The sequence below is a fragment of the Pagrus major genome, chromosome 10 (genome assembly GCF_040436345.1).
Source record: "Pagrus major chromosome 10, Pma_NU_1.0".
NCBI lineage: Eukaryota > Metazoa > Chordata > Actinopteri > Spariformes > Sparidae > Pagrus > Pagrus major.
Window position 1 is genome coordinate 2,285,536 of NC_133224.1, and position 12,833 is coordinate 2,298,368.

The window sequence follows — 12,833 nt, forward strand, 5'->3', positions numbered from 1 at the left end:
GTGCATCTCTGTATTAACCTACCCAGCAAAATGAAAATGAAATAAATCGATGCAAGAAACAAATTAATAGCTGCTTCAAAATAACTTGGAAATGCAATAATCATGATAAATTAAAAATAATCTTCATTAAATATATAACTAATTTGACTATAGGGGGTTTCAATATCTACAATAGGTTTCTGTGTTGTCGTACTCCAGCACATCAAAATGTCCAGACTTCACTGCTGAGCAGGCGTGAAGGCACAGTTTGCATTTCCCTGTTCAATTCAAAATAATGCAAATATTGTAACCACGTCAGCGTCACTGGATGATCTGTTCATGTCACTGGGAGTATTCACTTGTTCTGCTGCCTCTCACCTCAGTGCATCTGGACATACAGAGCTCAGTGTAATATTAAAGAAAACAAAGAAGAGAGACTGTCGGTTTCATTTCATGCCGTGCAAGTAATTCAACCATTGCTTTTTCCATGTCTGTCAGTGTCAGTCATGCAGTGACAAAGTCAACAGTTGGATAAGATCAGTGAACCAAACTGAGAGAAGTGCTTAATCAGTCAGTATTTTCCCCCACAGTACCTCAAAATAGTATTTCAGTAAAGTACTTAGCTACTGTGCACCACTGTAAATAATCTTTAAGTCCTGTTCTGTTTCGAAGAAATAAAATCAAAGATTTCACCAACATGTCAGGATACACAGTGTTACTGCATCGGGTCTGCTGCTGGTTATCAGATCATCTTCAGTCTGTTATTGGACACTTTTGTTTTCTGTTGTGTGTTTAAACTGTCACTGCTCTTCACAGATAGAGCAGCTGTGAGGAGACAAGTCTGGATAAAACATGTTGGATCCTGTTGAAGGGTTGAGTCTCAACAACCGAGCCAACAGCAACAAAACATAACACAACTTTCAATCAAAGTCATGATTAAATTATTGATGAGTAAAAGTAAAGATATCAAGTTAAAATTTTATTTTGGTAAAAGTGAAAAGCGACACATACAGATAGTACTCAAGTAAAAGTATCTAAAAATAAATGTCCGTTAGTATCAAAAGTAAAAGTACATTTTAACCAATGATTGTGTATTTTTATTTGATTGTTGATAAAGAAATTGATTAACAATGTTCCACTGATGCAGAGTGTAGTCTACAAAGTAACTACACTTATCAGATAAAATGTATGTGGAGTAAAATGTACAATATTTGCCTCCAAAATATGGAGTGGAAGTACAAAGTAGCAGAAAATAAAAATACTCAAGTAAAGTACAACTACCTCAAAACTGTACTTAAGTACAGTACTTGAGTAAATGTACTTAGTTACTGACAACAATCACCTTTCACAGCAGGTTTAATGTAACAGAACTTTGTGTCAGTACAAATAATCTTCACCTGTTTCTTTTCCGAACCATTTTTATTTTTATTTTATGAAGTTTACCAGGAAGTCACATTGAGATTACAATCAATCGCTGCAGTTGTACAAAAGGAAAACACAACATATAAAACATGATATACAAAAATCAAACACAGTGGCCACTCGAGAAAAACAACTACATTCCTGATGATGCCCTTAAATCGATGGATATAAAGATGTGTGCTACACCGAGATGACGATGATGCACCGCTGTACGTTAAACTACACAGTTGTGTATAAAGAAGCTCAACGTTAAACATCTACAGCAACACATTAATGCAGCAGGAATATTAATCCACAAACATCCGATGTCATAGGAAACATTTTACTGCACTATGAATACTTTTACATTTTGCATTAAGTGCATTGTGCTGATAAAACTTACAGATGTTTGCTTAAGTAAGGTTAAATGCAGTACTTCTACTTGTGACGGAGTATTTTCAGTGCTGTATTGCTACTTGCTGATCTGAATACTTCCTCCTCCACTACAGTTTCCTCTGTGAATCAGTAGAAAGTTTCTCATTGTGTACAGCGCCATCATGAGGACAAACAGGAGAACACATCACCTGCTGTCACTAATCCAACAGACCGAACAGTAGATAGAAAAAGTAAAACTCTTACAAGCCTCAGATCGGTGTAGTGACTGAATAAACTTTTTTGGAAACACATTAGAAGAATAATTATATTTTCAATTTTTGACAGTTTTACACCAGAACACTGTTAAAGTAAAGTGGAGTGCTTAAACAATTATTACACCAGTGAAAAGAAAGACACAAATATCAAACTGGAAATAGAAAAGTTTGCTGCTTCAGATAGATGGAGAAATACTTTGTGAAAATGTGTTCTGCATTCACAGCTGCTCCGTTTACAGAAACATCACGAGATAGACAAAAACATTAAACACAAGTGTTCATACAAGTCAACATAACTTTACGGTCACAGAGGACAACATACATCCAGCCTTAATGTGTGTTTACTCTGGGATTAAACTCTGTGTTTGTTGCACAAAGGAGTGCTTCAGTCTAACCTTGTTGAGTCGTAGCACCGTGTATCTGTAGATTGATGGAGGCAGGACATATTCCTTATGTAGTAAGTGGCTCAGTTCAGAGGTGAGCTGTCATTATGAAGTACACTCTGATTGCACAGTGTAATGATAGAACAATGAAAACCAGTATTTACATTGGTTACCTATAAACCTCACTTTCTTTCTCAGAATTCTGACTTTTCTGTCTGTCTTTAATTAATAAAACGAAATAATAATACATTTCTAAAGAGACATGATCAGAAGTGATGGGCAGATGAAGACCTGTGCAGCAAACACAGCGATATGTGGTGGCTTTAAAACAAAAAACAGCCATTAAAGACTAGGCTGAATGCGTACAGTCCAAGAAACCTTTGTGTTGCTAATAATGTAGTTTAGTGTACACTCCCTCACACGGGGCACCATATGTAGTGCTTCATGCAACATTAACAGGGAGTTTTGGGTTAACTTGGCTATCAATAATAATTCATGATTATCAGGGATAGTTTTTAATTATCACCTCGAGGCACCACCCTTGAAGAAGGGAAAAGATAGCCAGATATTTCATATGAGTCACACATGATCAGAGAGAAATATTCATTAACTTAACCTCATTTTTATTAAATCATTACCTGATATGAGGAAATGTTACGTATGATTATGTATTTCTAATATACATCGTCACATTTCTTAGTTATTCTGCTCTCTTCTTATCCCACTGATGTGCCAACCGCATCGTTACGCCAACAAACCATTAAAACTATCACGTTTGAAGCTTCACACGCCATCAGTTGACTGATATTCTTCAAACAAGCTCCGGCACAACATGTTGAAACAGTGACTGTGACTCACAGCTTTGGTATCATCTGCCCATCTCTAATGATCACATACTTCCAAGCATGCATTATTGAGCGTTAATTTCCCCAGAGAGGACTTATTTTCATAGTTTAAAGAAAACATGTGATGCAAACTTGCTGTAATACATTTTGAATATGTTGTTTACATTACACAATTTAAAGATATATGTTATAATTCAAAGATATCACATAATGTTGCCTCCACCAAATTAATGTTGAGATATCACAGCGTTTTAGGAAAAACACATCATCAACATACAGAAAATAATACAAACACTAAAAAAGATTGTAAAGTAATAATTTTAAAAATATACACGGTACCCCAAATCCTATCAAAAATTGTCCACACAATCACCCATTGGATGATGCAGGCTCTAGGGTTGGCATAGAAGCACCTAACATCTTTTTTTGAGATTAAAACATGAAAAAGCACCCGCGATCGCTGTTATTTTTGCCATTTTGTCACTGTTCAGTCATGGAATACTGTATTTTGGACTAAACATATTATTGAAATAGATCTAGTGGACATTTGGGAAAAAGATGCCAGTTTTTGTTGGCATTGACATAGATACTTTATTGATAAACTGGCTACCTTGTTAGCTTGTTTGTTTGTTGATTGCTTTACAGATTATTAAAACAAATATATTTTACAGTGTAGAAAACCTACAATGCCAGTAAACACTCCTGATGATGGGTGGCAGGCTCTAATAAAGTCCATCAAGCAGGATGTTTTAGTGGAGGCCCCTGGTAAGAAAATATTTGGATGGAATAAAACCTCTTTACATTTGGTCGCCATCAAACAAACAAGAGTTGGGCTCAAGTACCACTGTCACTGGGGTTTCCCATGCTCTTCAGTCTGAACGTCTCAGGCGTGTTCTCGTCCGTTGTCCTGTGGCCTCTTCTCCTTTCTTGTGTACCTAAATGGCACAAACAGATTATTAATCTTTCAAAATGGCTCATTTCTGTTATTAGCCTCGTCAAGTCTAGATGAGTAAAACTACTTAATCATTGATTTCAATCTAGAGTGTTTTAATCATCAAGGTCCAGACCATACTCTTTATATTATTAATGATGACTGAACGATCCTACCTGGCCGCTCTGGTGATGAGGGCGCATGTTTGCCATCTGGCACCAGCTCTCCTTCGCTGTTCAGCGGCTGCTTCTCAGGGGCTACAAGACAAAGTGTCTCACACTTAGGTGATGTCACAACATACTATTTGCAAAGCACTTCATATCACACAGCTTATACGCCATACAGTTCATCGACTTGATTCATAAACTTGAACGGCAGCGTTATCCGCCTGGCATCTCCATCTTGTGCTGCTAGCTTAACCTGTCCCATCGTCTCCATCTGGTAGTCTTTTGGCGCTCGTCTCGTTAAACGCTCACCAAAACCCGTAACTTAAACATTGTGGAGCTGCTCCTGTATATCAGCAGCTCACAGAACTGAACCAGAACCAACTCTCGTTTCACATAACTGCAGTTGTCAATATGAGCAGATTTATTGTGATTTTCCTCTTTTTTACTATCTTTTCTGAGCCCAGTTGGCTCCATGTTGGTGTTGAGTGTTGAATGAGACAAAGTAGTTTACTGAGTGCTTTAATACAAAACTAAAGGAGGTTTTACTATCTTTATGAGAACGAGTTTATTGACTTGAAAATGATCTTTTTAATTCACATTCGAGTTGAAACGGCTGCTCAGTATTCAGCTGAATTTGTTTATAATTACAAATAAACTGTGTGACTGTACAGACAAATGGCACAGGAGTTATAATAGCCTGTGCATTAAAGGTTTTACTCACCAGGATCATTTGACTCTGGCGTAGTGTCTGTGGGTAAAAAAATAAATAAATAGTGTGTTATATTGTGTTAAAATTACACACAAACAACTGATTGTGTTATGATTACAGATGAACAAGTGATATTTAATAATTCAATACATTTGTGCAAAATTGTGAAAAAGCATACATTTAGGATTATATAAGTGAACAGAGAAGAAATGTAAGACTTACTGGTCGTTTGACAGTAACGGTATATAACGGTAACAATGGCAGCAATGAGAGCGAGCACAATAGGAATACCAACAGCAAGACCAGCTATGGCGCCCGCTGAAACTACAGAGGAAATATGTCAAGATTTGTTCTTCACTCTGCATCTAAAACAACATCTATTCATCCATTTTTTACACCCACTTCTTCTGCTCAGGGGTCACAATGCACACAGAGATAGGCAGGAGTCTGAGTCTCATTTTGAGAAGTGTACTTCTACCTCCAAACTGCACTCAGCTGAATGTCTTGTAACTAGTAACTTGTTGTTTTGTCACATTAAACTGAAGTTCACTGTTTAGCCCTTCATGCTACTCTGAGCAGAAACTCTCTATCATTACATTTTCTGTCGTCCCTGACTGGGGGACGCCGGGACGCTGTTAGCGTCGAGCCCTGCGGTTTATTTGATTGGCTCTTCTGATCAGCCTGTATAGAGACGACCGATCAAATGATTTAGAATTAATATCAGCCAATAACGATCAGTGGCCATTCGGTTGGAGCACCTTTACAAATAATCACCTCATCTGTTATCTCAGACCACACTGATAAAGGCAAAACTGTTCCAGCTGAACAAACTCAAGTACTTACTGTTGTTCTTTGGTGGATCTGTCGCTACAGAAAAAATGAGGGACAGAATGACAGAAAAACAAAGTTTTCCATGAGTACACAGTATAAAGGCAGAGATACAAATATAGCCAGGTTTCTATTCAAATGTAGTTCACGTTTTGATCAAATAACCAGAAGATGGGAAATTCAAGCACATTTCCATCCACTGCTGTTACACAAATATTAGGAGTTTGCTCATATAGAGCACATTTTATAAGGATACTGGAGTCAAGCCAGGAAGAGAAAAACATGCAGTGTTACAGCTAAAGTACAGTATGTGTTAGATGTACAGTCTGCAGGCTACCAGCTTCACCTCAGCTACCTTTATTTCAAAAGTCCTCTCTTTCCTCCTACCAATAGCACACCAGGTGACGAAGACACCATTTGACTTTGAATATGTATTCATGTTTTAATATACCTAAGTATTTGGATCAATTTTAGAACATTTTGAAATGATTAAGCATTGACTTACGTTTGAGTGTCGGGTTGGGGGATTGAACCACTTTATCACCTGTTAAAGAAAAGACAAAGGTTGCAAAGTTACTCAGGAAAGAAAAGACAAATTGTAAAGAATTTCACTTTATTTTATCATCATTCTGAAAATGTTTCAGAGGCATGAACTTGTTTGTCTCAGCGCGACTCAAGCTGACTGATGGTATCACCTGAGAAACATCTTGTCAATCAGCGCCTTGTAATAGACTAGTTGCGAAGTCATATCTAAGGTCCTTCCTATTTACTGGAGTAGTGAACAATGTTTCCGTTACATAAGAACCTTATGGGATTGTATGATTGTTCCTTTTAGTCAAACACTCAGGTGTTGCCAGGGAGTTAGTGCTCAGGGATAACTTTATATTTTGATTGCAAAACACGTAAGAATAATCGTAATGATATTAATGGTTGTTTTTTGGGGGGGGGAGTTGATAAGTGACCGTGGTATAAGCAAGATAATGCCCTTCGAGGAGTCCATAATGAGAAATTAATGGACAACACAGAGATCAAACCATCTAATGTGCAAATTGGTTAATCTGGGTTGTAAAAATTGACTTCCTGGTAATGCAAAGGTTAAATAAATACTTAAACCTGTAACAACTGAGTTCTAAATACAGCACTGACTCTCACATTTAAAGTTGACATTTTGATCTGCAACAGCAAACAAATGGGTCTTTACGAATCTGACGCATCATCATACATTTGAAGTTTCACCTGATGAATCTCAGCCCAGTCTTCACATATTCAAATAACGATAAAGGCAAAACTGTTGCTGAACAAACTCAACTACTCACCAGGTTTATTTGGCTGCACTGTCAGGAAAGAACAAAGGGAGAAAGAACAATTGCATCATGAATACTTTAATTGGTTCATGATAGCCAATTACATCCAACTAACAGAAGAATACTGCATCACTGAACACGTCTTCATCATCACATTTTTGATCAAGTGTAAAGGCTCCATCTACAAAACCTACAAGACCAACAAAAAGCTGGTCTGAAGTCAAAGGTGCAGTATTTTATATTATACAGATATATATATATATATATATATATATATATATATATATATATATATATATATATATATATAATATTTTTTTCCTGCTTTTTAAAAGGTGAATTATTCAGACAGTGAGACAGGGTTTACAGCACACTTGCCTGTTTTCAGTCATTTTAAACATTTCCATGCACTCTCCAGAGGGAAAAGAAATCAACTTCTGTCTTCTGAAATAACTATTTTTAGACAGGATGTCAAGATTTATCAGGAGGACAGCTGCTTTACTCCAAATGATGACTACTGTATGAGTCTAACTGTGTGTGTGAGAGAGCTCTCAATGTGTAGAAGAACATGAATTAACATATATACATCAGCATCATACAGCTTGGGAAACCAAAGGCCAACATGTTGAGATATCGAGACAATTTACCATTAGAAAACTGGAACTTTGAGGCCAAACTGATATCAATATTTGATCGTTTGAGAAATCTGATGAATATACAGAAGATGAGATTCGTCTGAAAAATATTCACAGTAGTTGTGTGATTGATTTATACTGTGTTTTTTACCAATACATCAAGTAAAGTATGAGATACACTGTACTACTTACCAATAATGAGTTGAATCTTGCAGGATCTTCGCCCTTCTACAAAGAAGCAGCTATATGTTCCCTCGTCAGCCTTCGTAACGTTTGTGATTTTCAGTGGAATTTTCCCCTCTGTTAGATTCCCATCACTACCAAGAGACGCTCTGTTTTTGAACTTTTCTGCCTGATCAGCTGCAGAAAAATCTCTACTTTTGTAGACGAGGGCAAGTTCTTTCTTCTCCGTCTTCCATTCAAAGTTTTCTTTCGTCACATCTTGTTGAGGCTGGAAGTAGCAGTCCAAAGTGACGTCCTCTCCTACTGTAGCTTCCTGGCTCTTTGGGCAAATTATTTTTGGGTTTCCTTTAACAAGACATAAATCTTTTATCATTTTAAGTCATCATACCTGCATTTACATTATGGAGTGCAGTAAAGACAACTATGTTTGACTTGCCTTCATCCTGTTTGGGATCCGATTGGTCTGTGGGGGAAAAAATTAAACAAAAAATCAAAATATGTGACTACATTCTACGTGCAAAACATACCCAAATTGTTATAAATCATTGTAAGTAGATGTAAATTATCCTGGCACCTCAAATTTATACAAAAACATGTCGAGCACCAGTAACAGTGACGTCAGTATAAGGACCACCAGCACCTCCACCTGGGACTCTTCCACCAGACTGAATATATTGCTGTTGGAGATGCTAAAGCTATGAGTGAGCTAGCTGCACAAGAATGGGGGAGAAAGTGCAGTCAAAATTTTAAGAAATTAGGAAAATATATATGACAGCAATTCATCTCAAAAATGTAAATCCTGTCATCATCTCAATGCTGATATAAAGTCAGGTAAAATCTCATAGTCCACAAACATTTCTGGAGCTTCACAGTAAAACAGAGTTGCAGCTGAACAACTGAAGCAGCTGGAGAAGAAAAAACATTTTTGGGTGAGTCATCCCTTTAATGTGGGGCCTGAGCTCTCATCAAAGAAGTCTCATCACAGATCTGAGGGGGTAATACATCACCAACAACCATTATTTTAATCACAAATAATGACTTTTTCATTGTAATGGGTGATATAAACAGGTTAAAAGAAACATAATCCCAGACTCCTTTACAACTCCAGTGATTCTGTGACTCAGAGTTGGTTTTGACTCACTGGTGCCTTCTGGTAAACTCGTCTGGTGTCTTTAATTGTGAAAAGTGTCAGTTTCTTCCCGACATTGCTATAAAAGCCTGTCTTCGCCGGACTCCCTTTAAAAAAGGCTCCATTTTGAAACGTGTTACGTTAGAAGAAACTGTAACAACGTTGTGAAACGCAGTCTACAACAAGTTCTTAACTATTTGGGCCTGTTTGTTAATTCGGCAAACGTTATACATGAAAAAAATAAATGTGTAAAAATGTTTTCATATAGAGCATATTTATATTTACATGTTATTTCACATTATCACGTCTCTTATCTGTCACGTCTTTCCGCTTCAATGAGAAATCCAGTGAGTCGTGACGAACCAGTTTCACATCAGCTGAGCAGGAATTAAACCAGTCAGTCACTTCTGGAGATTAAATATATATCGACAAGAGTTTTCAACAAGCACGTGTAGTAATAAACAAATTGTTAAGCTCCCATTTTGAACTGATTGGTTGAACGATACATGTTTAACTGACCACACAGATGTTTTCTCTCAGACTGAGCAGCGTTGACCTGCACGGTTCTGACAGAAACTTACCTGTGAGGCTGAGGGACAGACAGGACAGCAGCACCGCGACAGGTAACTTCATCCTCATGGATTAGGAGCAGATCTGCGTCTCTAGGAGCTGATCTCACACTGAAGATGATCTCAAGACGAACATGTTGGTTAAATACCTCCGTGTTCTCGTGGGGCGTTGCCCAAAACACACTTGAAACTTAAACTTTACTTTCTGTTTCTCGGCGGAGCTCGGTGTCGCAAGAAGTAAATAAATGGCAACAATAATATTAACATTATTTTGTTTTATGCAAAATGTAGAGCTGTGGCCAGAGTTTGAGTTGTAATCTTAACTTTTTAGGAGTCTCAGTTAAAGAAAACAAAAAGATGAAACTAAGCTTGATGGAAAGATATTTCCATTGTGAGTCAAAATAGTGTGATTAAAAGTCAAACATTGTAGATAAAAAGTCAAAATTAGGATAAAAATTCAATTTTTTTAGATAAAAAAAATCTAAATTTTGAGATTAAAAGTACAAATTATGACACAAAAAGTCATAATTAGGACATAAATCATTATTATGAGATAACAAGTCAAAATTAACATAAAAAGTCAAGTGCATTGGTTGTTGGTGACCCTGGGAACAGACAGTAAGAGAAAACTGGAGTCACATGATTCCCTACATGTTGACAGGAAAGTCAGTTCCTCTGGTCGTCTTTGTTGTGAGAATCTGCTCCCGAATGAGGAACATAAATGAGGAAGAGCTTGACAGTTTCACATTTTTCATCCTTTCATCATCACATTCATGCATGTTGTTTTGCAGAACTGAGCAGAGGGGAAGACAACCTATGATGGGGTCAATAAAGGAGCAGCTAACTTGTTACTATTATTAGTAGCTAGTAGTAGAAGTATTATTATTATTATTGTCGTTGTTATATATATAAAACATGTATCAGATATATGTTAGATTATGATGATTATTCGCAAAATTAATCTCACATTTTCTATCAGTTGTAATGTGCAATATTTTGGCTGTGTATTATTTTTTTTGTGTGTATATGGATCTATGTGTTGACTGCAGTTAACTGTAGTGTGATTGTTTATGTATATGTGCACATTGTGTGTATATGGAGAGACTGTGTGCTGCTGTGTCACCTGTGTTCTCTCGAATGCCCAAGACAAATTTCTCCTAAGGGAGACAATAAAGGCTTATTTTATCTCTTATCTTATCTAACAAGCAACAACAGATGGGCTTATTGACCTGAATGTAACATTCCTCGGTGATACTAACACAATGAAGTGTCCAACTTCACACTCATAAAGGTTAACTGAACAATGTTAATCGACATGTAGAGTTGTCAAGCGCCAAAAACATTATATAATTTGTTAATTTTGTTATTATTGTGTTAGCTTTGACAGCCCTGATATATATATCCTCATTATAAACGATGCAAATAAAACACCTATATCACGCTGTAATTACTAACTGAATATCATGCATTAGACCTAAAATGTGCAATATACTGAGACACTATTATACTGAATTAGAAGTCAAATATCTTATTAGTTAATTAGGATATGTGTTTTTTTATTTTCTAAAAAATGATATATTATTTTCTAGTTTTTGGGTCATTTGACAACAGGTAAGACCTTTTCAGTGACCTTTCTTTATTTTGCTGGAATATGCAAAGTTGCTCCGTGTTATATGTGAGAACACATGCATCTATTTTTGTAGCTTGTGTATTTGAATGAATTTACAATGTAAATGTACTCATAGTAAAGTGACCGTGAACCTGTAGTACCGAACCCAACAGAGCCACTAATAAATCTCCTTACACAGAATAACAATGAAAACTACATGTTATGAATGAAAGGTTATACTGTGTTACAGACGAGCATGGAGACAAGGATGAGGTACTGAATCTGATCATTTAGACAGATATAAAGTTGTATTTTTGTAAAAATAAACCCAGCATGGTGGCACAGGGTGCAATGGGATAGTAGCCTGAAAGAATTACTACTGTAGGTCTAAAACATCTCATCTGAGGCTATTAACAAAAAGCTGCTCTCACTAGTTTCAACCATCCACCAACTTTAACTTTACACAATTCAGCTGACTAGATGTAGCTGATGTACACGGACTGATTCTTCCTGTGTTTGTTTTGTATCCACATGTGAGAATGCCCTTATTGTATGTCCCTTTGGATAACAGTGTTAGCTTAATATAGTGCCACAAAATCAGAGCTAAAATCCTGGAATAATTCAGCGTTTTTGCGAGTCAAGTCAAATTGAAGTCACAGTTAATTATAGTCTGGTATCACAAAGCATGCCACACAGGGTTGTACATAAAAACAGCAAATAACGACAATACATAAAAACATATACAAAATGTACCACACCACAATAAAACAGTAATAAAGCAAAATATACAAAAACGTACAGAATTTAGACATATGAGAACACGTGTTGTATACAAAAACATATATGTAACCATGACCACATTTAAGTTTAAGTAAGTTAGCTGATATGGAAGCATCTTATTACAACACACATTTACGTTTGTTGGTAAGTGGCGACTCTAGTGGCTGTAGTCACTATTATGGAAGCAAAGGAGGAAGTCAGGTGAAGTAATACAGCGGGAAATGACAGCTTATGAAGGAGGACGGGGATGGGTGATGGGGACTGTTCGTGTCCAGTGTGAAACCAGAAGTCAACAGCGAGTTCTTTCAACTTACTGATGTAGTGAGGTTACAGAAGTAACCCCAGCTATGATGTTGGATGCTTCACACACACCTTCAACTCAACAGTGCAGATGATCTCTACAACCAGCACAGTTTGAAGGCAGACAACGAAAATTAGTGTAACCAATTTAGTATCTGACCAAATGTGAAGTATGGTCACAATCCTCCCTTTGGTTCCTGAGTTTTGGTGCTGACTTAAGGCTAGAAAAGTGATTTATCAGCGCATTATCATGTCACAGTGAAATTGACCTTTTGTATATGAAATCACTTATCATAATTGGCGCATGAATGCATGAGTTATGCCCAAAAATGAGTCTTGTGAGGTCACAGTGACCTTTGACCAATAATTTTAATCAGTGCATCCATGGGGCCAAGAGAAATTCCCTCTAGATGTTCCTGAGATTGCGTTGG

At 36.8% G+C, this 12,833-nt stretch overlaps 1 protein-coding gene across 1 annotated transcript; it reads right to left on the reverse strand.

Annotated features, from left to right (window-relative positions):
• Positions 1-945: 945 nt before the first annotated feature.
• LOC141003681 (uncharacterized) lies at positions 946-9,832 on the reverse strand. Its single transcript, XM_073475100.1, has 10 exons — positions 9,726-9,832; positions 8,452-8,478; positions 8,025-8,360; positions 7,210-7,227; positions 6,399-6,437; positions 5,909-5,932; positions 5,288-5,389; positions 5,078-5,104; positions 4,366-4,446; positions 946-4,193 (listed from the first exon to the last, which is right to left on the reverse strand). The coding sequence occupies exons 1-10, from the start codon at positions 9,781-9,783 to the stop codon at positions 4,093-4,095; spliced, it is 813 nt and encodes a 270-aa protein (XP_073331201.1). The 5' UTR covers positions 9,784-9,832; the 3' UTR covers positions 946-4,092.
• Between the last annotated feature and the right edge of the window lie 3,001 nt (positions 9,833-12,833).